The 9,956-nt window shown below is 43.8% G+C and overlaps 2 protein-coding genes across 3 annotated transcripts; both read right to left on the minus strand.

The window, feature by feature from the left end:
- Positions 1-311: 311 nt before the first annotated feature.
- LOC123070269 (uncharacterized) lies at positions 312-3,691 on the minus strand. Its single transcript, XM_044493384.1, has 4 exons — positions 2,864-3,691; positions 1,705-2,792; positions 1,452-1,598; positions 312-971 (listed from the first exon to the last, which is right to left on the minus strand). Exons 2-4 carry the CDS (start codon positions 1,786-1,788, stop codon positions 786-788), a joined length of 417 nt encoding a protein of 138 aa, XP_044349319.1. The 5' UTR covers positions 1,789-2,792; positions 2,864-3,691; the 3' UTR covers positions 312-785.
- Positions 3,692-5,761: 2,070 nt separating this feature from the next.
- LOC123070262 (uncharacterized) lies at positions 5,762-8,007 on the minus strand. Of its 2 annotated transcripts, none has more exons than XM_044493375.1 (3): positions 7,845-8,007; positions 7,040-7,747; positions 5,762-6,939 (listed from the first exon to the last, which is right to left on the minus strand). In XM_044493375.1, exons 2-3 carry the CDS (start codon positions 7,733-7,735, stop codon positions 6,595-6,597), a joined length of 1,041 nt encoding a protein of 346 aa, XP_044349310.1. In that variant the 5' UTR covers positions 7,736-7,747; positions 7,845-8,007; the 3' UTR covers positions 5,762-6,594. The 2 variants fall into 2 exon arrangements, with proteins under 2 accessions (XP_044349310.1, XP_044349300.1); XM_044493365.1 differs by having other exon boundaries at positions 7,838-8,007.
- Between the last annotated feature and the right edge of the window lie 1,949 nt (positions 8,008-9,956).

The following is a 9,956-nucleotide window of genomic DNA, read 5'->3' on the forward strand; positions in this document are numbered from 1 at the left end:
GCCTACTTGATGCATCGGCGTCGATACAACGCCAAAAACCCTAGTTGAGCCTACTAGATGCCTCGGGGTCGATAAAAAGCCAAAAAAACCTAATTGATCCTACTTGATGCCTCCTCATCGATAAAAAACCAAAAACCACTAATTGACCCAACTTCATGCTCACAATCATCAGTTCAGCATAAACACACTTCAGATCAAATTCAACAACTGTAAATAGCTTACTAAGCTAAAAAAACACCAGTTGCACAGAAACATACTTAAGATCACAATCACCAATTTGCAAGCATCTTACTTAAGATCACATTCAGCACCTCCAAATACCACCGCATTTAGCATTAGTTCAAATCCATACATAATCATAGTTGAAGATTACTACATTACATCACCATAGTTCAGAAGTACTCATAGTTCATAGAATTTAAACTACCATCATTACAGCAAATGCCAAACAACACTCTGCAAAAGGTCAGCAAATGTCAAATGATATTGCCCACTCTTCTCTTCCACAATCACCTGCTTGTCCATTTATGATGGTCTTGACCCCCTGCAGCTTCACATTGCTCTCTTCAACTGTCTTCTTCAGCTCATCAATGTGGTTCTGCAAGTTCTTCCTCTCTTCAGCTAGCTTGAGCTTCATGTTCCTAATGACATTTGCTTGAGCAGCTGCTAGGTTCTTAACCATGTCATACTTCTCCTGAAGCTTGTTGGTTTCAACATCTTTCCTTTCTACCTCTGCCCTCCTTTCCTGAGCATCCAAAATTCCATTCACATCTTCAACCAACTTCTCATAGCTCCTGCAGCTTCTTCTTCTCTTGTGTCAAGTCATGAACAGCAAATGAATGCAAAAGATTTTCCTCAGTCCTATCTCTCTTACTTTGTTCATACATAAACCATAACTTGGATAATGCATTCTCAAGGGTGTTAGGACAAGCTGGATCTATCCATTCAACTAATCCACAGTTTCTACCTTCCTGAACAAAATCAGAATTAACATAAACAAATACATTAGAGTGCTTTCAAGCAACACTATTTAATTACTATCCTCAAATTCAGAGCTTGAGGAGAGGACTACTTAAACATGTCCTCATGCTACTTAAACAATGTTCTCCTGCTATAAAGTAAACAAAATCAATCAAATGACCTAACATGTCAGACTAAACAAGTTGCATCATCTGTCCTGCTCCAGTAACCCATGCATATTCTGTCTTAAATTATTAATAGCATGCATCACTAAACAAAGTGACCTAATTTAACAATGTTGCCTCTGATCCACTTTGCTTCTGATCCACTTTCCTAACTTAAACAATTGCTTCTGATCCACTTTCCTAACTTAACAATACAACTAAACTTAACAACAAACTGCAATGCCTGCCTCCACAGTACAGATCCAGAAAAAACAAAGGCAGAGCACAAACAAAAGGCACATCCAGAGAAAATAAATCACAATATACCTTCTCAGCACAGCAAAGAAACCTCCTGCCAGTGTGGATTCCTTGGAAAGCAACACGCCTTTCTGCGGCCTTCCCATGTTCATTGCAGAGAACAAGCAACTCCGTTTCAAGTCCCTCGAAATCGGACTCTTCAGTGGTATCAGGGATCTGTAGTGCATAGGAATACCAGACATTTGATCCACATGTCAGCAAACAAGCTCATTCAAGAAATCCCCCAAAATCACAAACCCTAACCCTAAAAATCCGAACTTACCTTAATTCTGCCATCGTCAGAACCTGAGCTGACGTACTCCACGGGGTGCTCGCTGCTATCGGACCCATCGCTCCAGGACACCATGGCGACGCGGCGGGGGCGCGGCGACGCGGCAGCGGGTGCGGCGATCAAAGCAAAGGAGCAAGACAGAGGAGTGAGCGAGCGAGAGAGCAGCGAGACAGAGTGGGGAGTGGGGAGTGGGGGGCAGCACCGACCGGTCTTTTGACCGGTCCATCAAACAGAGTCATACGGCGCCGTCAAACGCCATCTAACGGCCGACGGTGCCACGTACGCAAAAAAGGGCCCACCTGTCATAAACAAGCTTAACTGACCCCGATCCGCCGATCAGTGCTTTCTGCAAATTGTTTACGGTAGACTTGGTGTTTTTGCCAAGAAACTGTAACGTAGTGATTTCTGCAAACCTAGCCCTCAAACTGGTGGTTTTCTGCAATTTACTCGAACACAGGAGGGCATAGTTGGGCAATGCATGCACCCAGCTAAACAGATATATGAAGGCATGAGATGTTTGTTTCAAAAAACAGGCATATGAAGCAAAAACCCAATTCATTTATGGCGGGGATAAACAGGCAACACAAAGAAATAATGAAAGGATACTCCCGAGCAGCATCTATCTCGTCAAACAGGTAGAACGGAGCTGGATCACATCGTTGGATAGCGAAGATCACCCAGCTATTCGCCACCATTGTCTTCTGCCCTCCAGACAACTGTTTCATGGACCGAGTTTCTCCCTTGCCAGTTTAGGAAACCTGAAACATGACTAAGCATGAGTCTCCAAACAGACAGCCTTTAACAAATTTGAGGAAAAATCAAACAGGGTGTCATCACCATAGTGATTCAGGAAGAGCTTGATAACTGGGGAATAGTTCTTTTTTTTTTATGAATTGTATCAGAACATCATATGAATTTTTATGCTGGATTTAGAATAATGTATGCATGAATACATAACAGATCTCTGCAAAGAACACATGCCTTGACTTTCACACCAATATAGACTACTCTATCCTCCCTTCAGGATCTGGTTCGTGAGGTGGGTCGTCATCCATGTCACCATCACCAGCATCACCATCCTACAGAAATGGAGTGAGTTAGGAACTGAAGTGCAAGAAACAGAACCAAAATTGGTGGAGGAAATAGAAACCTTTTTCTTCATCATAACCAAGTATCCACGGCCACCTTGCACTAATTCAGAGAACACTTCGTGGGAGTGCCTTGCAACTCCTTTAAATGTGCGTTCAATTGATTCATCCTTCCTTTGGTCTAAAACTGATACCAACTCTCTAGTATGCAGCAATACCAATCAGCAGATTTTGTGAGATTCTAGTATTAGGACAATCACAAGGGAACCAAGTTGTACTGATCAAAAAACTTGCCTCGTCACCAACATCAAGTTCAGCCCGTCTTCTCCGCTGTTCGGTGAAGTTCAGGAAGGACTAATTACTTCAAATGCTCAGTGCAGCCATAAAGCAGCTGCTGCTTGTTATTTCTCTTGTACCTTTATTATTGGCGAGAAAATAACTACAACATGGTTAACACTATAAAAAAAGGTATTGTGCAGCTGAGTTAGCCAGTTTAGCAAGATAAAACAAATGGAAATATAGGTTTCAAAAGCATCAGCAGGCAATGAGTCCAAATCTCGGATTTTCTTCATACACTCATCTTGCTTGACAAGATACGTGCTCCTGCTGCTCATCAACTTTTCCAAGTCCCCCATCTTGCACAGTCTGCTCCAAAGTTGCTTCAAGAGCCTGTGTTTAGATGTACATGACACATAACAAGTCAACAGTAGCTATACAAGTTAACCCCTAAGTAAACACTATAGCTGTATAAACCACCTTCAGATCATCCCCTTGTTTTTCCGTTGCTCCATCTTTCTTGAATCAGCATTAACAGAATCGACATTAGCTGCCCAAAAGATCACTTAAGGGGGTTAGGGGGCAACATTTGAGGATGGTGTCTCAATGGTGAAAGAGGTGGTACCTGATATGCCCTGCCTTCTAGCACTTTTCACATATTACAACCCGATTCTGAAGCATGGTGTCACCAACTTCATGTCTGTTGTTAAAGAAGCCGGTGCACATGGTAATGCCTTATAGTTTCCCATAGGTTAAGTGATGTTCTTCTACATTAAAATGTCATTCAACTCATATGGCCACTTTGTTAATTATCTGAAATGCGGCACCGCTTCTCCTGTATGTTAGTTTTCACTAGTGCACAAGATTTCAGGTAGACGATTGAGGAATTAAAAGCTGCATAAAAGCATAGACATAGACATATATATCCATAGCTATATTTTACATGACAATAGTTTGCTGTACACTGATCTTAGTAATGTGACACTTTGTTGCTGTTGTGAAGTTCTATTCTCACTGTAACAATCAAGTTGCATATGTATTACCATGCTGCAGGTTTTGAGAAGCGACAGAGATTTTGAGAAGCGAGGCTGCCAAGAACACCTTAAGCTGGCAGGCTCTCTTTTGCATTATCCATTTTTCCATCTCTTGTGTCTCAACAAAAAAGGGTTGAATCTCTTTATCTCTCTCTACCTTTGAATATTTCTTATTTAAGCGTTGATGCATAATGATGAGTTATGCCTAGTGGCTCGTTGCTTTGCTGTAATTTAAGATGCTTATTAGTCTGGATTCTGGAATATTGAAGAAATACTCAGCATCAGGTGTTGATTAGTTGGGAATATTAAAGATGCCTCTTTTGTTTGTTAAGTTGGTAACATCATTTTTGTTATGTCTTACATTAATGCCTGCAGGTGTTACTAAAAACACCAACAGAAAGAATGGGGAGAATTACAAAGGCTTCAGAAGGATTTGTTTATCTTGTAAGTGTCCATAACTCAGAATCAATTTTGCTCTCTTAAAATCTGTTCTCATATAGCATATTCTCCTTATTGCTGATCAGAAAGACCTCATAACGGCCAACATAGTGTGTATTTCAAAACTTGGGAAGAGTAGAGTGGTTTATCATCTTAAATTTTGTTGAGGGAATTTATCATCTGAAGTTGACTTCATAAACTTAAGAGGCACATGCTTCTGTCCTGTCATGCTCTTTCTCTTCAACGGAGGCTGTCTTGACATGCTTTTGTGCTGACATGCATCCTGGTGCTAGCTGTGCTAACTGCTAAACTGAAAATTATAATGAGATGTACACTACTGTTTAAAAAGACTGAGACGCCTTGGTTATGTTCTGGCGCTTCTCCATTTGGCCTTATGAATCATAGACAAACAGGATTCACTTGACTTGACATTGTTGAGGTTGACTATTCGTGATTCTACTGAATCTGTTTGAGCGTAACTTGTCACATGACAGGCTATTTGCTAAGTTGCAGTAATATTTGCTATTCAGGTAAGCACTTCTTCAGGAAATTAAGCAGGTTTGCCAAGTCTTTCTTTATTGTTACTCAGTGAACTAGAGTTTTGGTCTGCTATAAATGATGCAAAGATAACATCCCTTTGTCCCAATCCCATGTCAATGATTTCCTTATTTTTTTAAAATAAAATAAACAGCATTCCTCAGTGTTTATCATTGTACAGGTGGTTTCAACATGGCAGTGCTAGTACATATAGTGTGAATAAATGGAGGAATGACCCGGTTTAATATGCCTGTCGCTCTTTATTTTGCTATAAACTTTTCGAACAGTCAGCTGTATGAGAGAGACCCAGGCGCTAAATTTCAATAAAAGCTAGAAATACTTCCTAGGTTGAGCAAGAACTGTCATGTCGAAGTCAACTTCCTGGATGATACATCTTTCTGGTTTGATATAGCAATCCCTTTTTGCTTTTTTTACTATATAAATGGATGCTAATTACTGTTTCAGTTAAATACCCAGGAAGATCTGTCATCCAGTTTGCAAAATTAGCTGGGCAGTAGTACAATCTTATAAGATCGAACAACCAATCAAAATAAAAATGAATTTGCTGGTCGACCTGAACCTCACATATAGACATGAACTCCATTCTCAAAGGAAACCAAACATCTACTTTTTCACTAAAGTTCGCGTTCAAATTTATTTTTGTAGTTTATGTCATGAAAAACAAAGCATATATTTTCATTTGCATTCCTATTCATGCTGTGATCGCTATTCAATGACAAGCATACCTTCACGAAAGTTTCCAGTAGCTATATTAAAGTTTACAAGCCACTGGATATGACAGTGGTATAGCAGTCTATTCAGGATTTCATCACAGAACTATAATGGCCTTGGAAAGTTTACTCAGAACAAGGACACTATGGGGTGCTAGGAGTGATAATGATGAACGCTGACCCTGTGTGGCATTACATATCCAATCTTCACTAGTGGGCAGCCCCAGTGCATGTAGCTCCCGCTTGCGCAGGGTCTGGGGAAGGGTCCGACCACTTTGGGTCTATTGTACGCAGCCTTTCCCTACATTTCTGCAAGAGGCTGTTTCCAGGACTTGAACCCGTGACCTCATGGTCACAAGGCAGCAGCTTTACCACTGCGCCAAGGCTCCCCTTCCAATCTTCACTAGCATGTATTGGTATTGGTTGACACAATGCGAGCAGATTTCATTGAAGGAATCTCCCAGAATGTACAAAAATTCAGAGAAGTTGATCCAAGATTCGATGGTACTGTATTAAATTACTACAAAGGAGACATCCATTTCAAATAACATATGACAGAGTACTACTTTCAAATGCATCAGAACAGGACGATATCAATAATTCAACTGTGATCCATAACAAGTTGCAGCAGAGTGAAGGTACTAGCAGTAAATAACTGGATGGAAAGAGCACCTATCCAATCAACACCCAAAACCATCGAGGACCATACCCGACATCTGATTCTCATGAAGTCACCGGAGCCACGCCAACTTGGCAAATGTGAAGCTGCTCCAAAATTCACTGAGGAACGGGCGGCTTCTCCACAAAACAGGGAATGTAGGGGTGAAATCTTTGCGCCCAGCGGTCTCCAAGAGAGCAGACAATATCCAGTTTACCGGTATCCATATTGTAGGACATAAGCAATGCTTCCTGCCCCGCATCTTCAAGGAATATCAGATTGCAGTCTGGATGGATCGCAACCGCCTGGTAGAATTCGTTGGGTGCACGGCAAGGGCTTCCTAGCAGTTCAAGAATGCTGGCAGTACACTTCAGGGTCCACAGTCCGCTAGCATGATCCTCGAGAACCCACACCAAGAGCCGGCATCTACCTTCATTTTCTACATGCCCGGTGTATAGGCGTCCCTGCGACAGCCCAAAGAAACCGTTATTGCTGGTGTCCGGCATACGGATCCTCCTCCAGGTTTCCCCCTCTGTCAAAAGTGACCATGGAGCGTATCACTACCTCCCAGTCCACCACCTTGACCACAGGATGGCAAACAGCCAGATGCAGAGATCCATTGAAGTAGACGCATCCCGATTCCTCGGCAATCATGAGGTTCTCGGAGCTCCACGCGCTCCCAACGGAGGTCCACTGCCCGGTGTCTGAAGAGTAGACCTCCACCCTCTGAACCCCAGCGAAACTTTGCACGAACACAAACACCTTGAAGCGGCGGGGAATAGCCGGGTCAAAGCACAGGCGGGCGGTGTTGAGGCGCGTCATCATCTCATTCTGGGGCACCGGCAGCGCGGCCCAGATCTCCTTGGTGGCAGGGTTGCACACGACAAAATCCGCCTCGTCGCTCATGTCAAACTTCCAGCAGTAGCAGATGAGAATGCCGCTGCAGCAGTGAATGGGCGTGACGTGGCGGTAGCCCCGCACGAAGCTGAGGGAGGGGTCGTCGACCATCGGCCGGCCCCACCCGGATAGGTTGAGGAAGCTGACGCCGTAATGGCGCCGGCCGCCGCCGACGTCCACTTGGGAGTAGCAGAAGAAGCCGGTGAGCGTCAGCCACGCCGTGGACACGCATTTGAAGCGGCAGAGCGACCGGTACGGCACCCGCGACAGGATCTCCCGGTGGATCTCAGGCAGGAGGTCGTCCCAGAGGCTCCCCGCTGCCGGCGGATTCTCCTCCTCCTCCTCCTTCTTCCTCTTCTCCATCCCAAGGGGGTGCTGCGAATGGCAGAGGCGCTTAGGGTTTTGATGAGATGCGCTTCCTCGAACCGAAGGTGAGGAGAAGGAGAGGGGAGGAGGGCGACAAACCTCACACCTCAAAGCGCGATGTGGATGGCGGCGACGCACGGGAAGACGGCGACGGCGACGGCGGCGGAGATGGCGGAGGCGAGCTGCCGAAACCACCGGAAGGCGGACTCTGCTCTCACTGAAAAAAAAGAACGCACTCTGCTCCGTGTCTCCCCACCTCGGCCCAAGGATAAAACACAATTGCGGCGGCCTCTCGGCCCAAAATGTGCCCTAGATATAGATAGAGCACATGATTTTCTAAGCACCAAAAAAATTGTTTTTCTAGGCACTTAATTAGTTACTTGAGCCAAAATGCAGGCCCCATGCTTTCATCAGTAATAAAAGAAAAAGAAAGTGGTGGCCTCACAAAGATTATGCTACAATTGAACATCATGTTACAAAGATTTTGCACTAAACTTTGTTGCAAATATTGTTGCCTCAAAGCGCAACGGGGATGGCGACGACGGACGGGGCGGCGGCGCGGCGCGTATGGAGGCGAGCTGTCGAAACAGGAGGGGGAACTTCGCTCTCAGCCTCACACTGAGAGAACGCAATCTGCTCCGTGTCTCCTGCACCTCGGCCCAAGGACCAAACCACAAAATTGCAGCGACCTGTGGGCCCAAATTGTGCTTTAGAGCACATTCCCTTTTTCTAGGCTCTGAAAAAATGTTTTTCTATTTTTCTAGGCTCTTAATTACAGCACAGTTTGCAGGGATTCTACTGGGAAATATCTAGCCTCTTCGGCGATAAAATGTCAAGGTGTGACTGACCCAACATCATTGGAGGCTTGGGCTTGTCGAGAAGCGCTCACACTTGCTCTTTGACTTATCACCTGAAGACAGGGGCGTAGCCAGGCCCCAGGCTACCTGGGCCGTGGCCTGGGGCGTGGTGGTGAAAACGTTCGTTGACTGTAGCTACAGTCGCTCACTGTAGCTAAAGTAAACACTGTAGCAACGAAGGTGGCCCTGGGCGTGTAGATATTCTGGCTACGGCACTGCCTGAAGACATACAGATAGCTTCAGACTGTAAAGGTGTGATTAAAGATATCCACGGAAATATAGATGGCCTACACTCTAACATTATTAAGGAGATCAATCTTACATCTCAGTAGTTCTCTCGCTGTTCCTTCATCTTCAAAGGAAGAGAAACTAATCTTGAGGCACATAGCCTCGCTAAACACACTCTAGGCCTTTCTTTAGGACGCCATGTGTGGCTCCTTAATCTGCCGGATCTACATTGTATTCCTATGAACTTTTGTAATCAATAAAGTCAGAGTGTGTTTAGACTCAATAATAAATAAAAATTACTCCGGAAAAAAATACAGACCACATAATTTCAGCAAAAAAAGAATGGTTCCATCATGCCATCACGAAGTACTCCCTCCGCCCGAAAATACTTGTCATCAAAATGGATGAAAAGAGATGTATCTAGAACTAAAATACATCTAGATACATCACTTTTTATCCATTTTGATGACAAGTATTTCCGGACGGAGGGAGTATATGCTACACCCTTTGTTCCTAAATGTAAGAGGTTCAATCTTTACATCTAGGATTTAGGAAAGAGGTGGTACAATTAAACGTTATGGATTTTGCGTTCATATATCTTGGTTTGCAGTGTTGTTCTCGATCCTACACATCATGTAGCAGCAAAGCGGGAATTATGTTGGTCATGCTCACACATACTGACGAAACTGAAACTGAAATGGTCGTCTTGCACACACATTTCTAGCATATTCCTACCAAATTACTTATACCCTAGACTAGACATGTTGCATCAACTTCAGTTCCAACTAGATACAAATATAGCCCACCGAACTACACACATAACTCTTATGTATCAGGTTATTCGCATGTTCCAGAGGTGCCCCTCTCATCGTCGTAGCTAATGAAACAAGAGAAATTATGGACCAAATTTTGCAGCAGTGCGATACAAATAGACAAATTGAAAAAAAAAACACATCTCCAATCACGCACATGATCCTTGAGCATACTCAAAACAAGTCTTACCAATGCAAATGCTAACTAAATATACACAACTACTACATTTAACAGTGGCCTACGATGTCAGGAGTAGACGAACGGCAACACACGCCACCCACGTATCTTTCCTTTCCTGTGTAAACATCTTGCTGCAAGAA

This window comes from Triticum aestivum, chromosome 1A (assembly GCF_018294505.1).
Source record: "Triticum aestivum cultivar Chinese Spring chromosome 1A, IWGSC CS RefSeq v2.1, whole genome shotgun sequence".
NCBI classification, from domain to species: Eukaryota; Viridiplantae; Streptophyta; class Magnoliopsida; order Poales; family Poaceae; genus Triticum; species Triticum aestivum.

Excerpts from the sequence above, each read along its gene's own strand:
- LOC123070269 (XM_044493384.1), bottom strand. The coding sequence starts at position 1,788 with ATGGTGTCCTGGAGCGATGGGTCCGATAGCAGCGAGCACCCCGTGGAG. Across the intron at positions 1,599-1,704 it reads CTGACGATGGCAGAATTAAG|ATCCCTGATACCACTGAAGA; the intron begins GTAAGTTCGGAT and ends TATGCACTACAG. Across the intron at positions 972-1,451 it reads TTCTTTGCTGTGCTGAGAAG|GAAGGTAGAAACTGTGGATT; the intron begins GTATATTGTGAT and ends GATTTTGTTCAG.
- LOC123070262 (XM_044493375.1), bottom strand. The coding sequence starts at position 7,735 with ATGGAGAAGAGGAAGAAGGAGGAGGAGGAGGAGAATCCGCCGGCAGCG. Across the intron at positions 6,940-7,039 it reads TCAAGGTGGTGGACTGGGAG|GGACGCCTATACACCGGGCA; the intron begins GTAGTGATACGC and ends GGGCTGTCGCAG.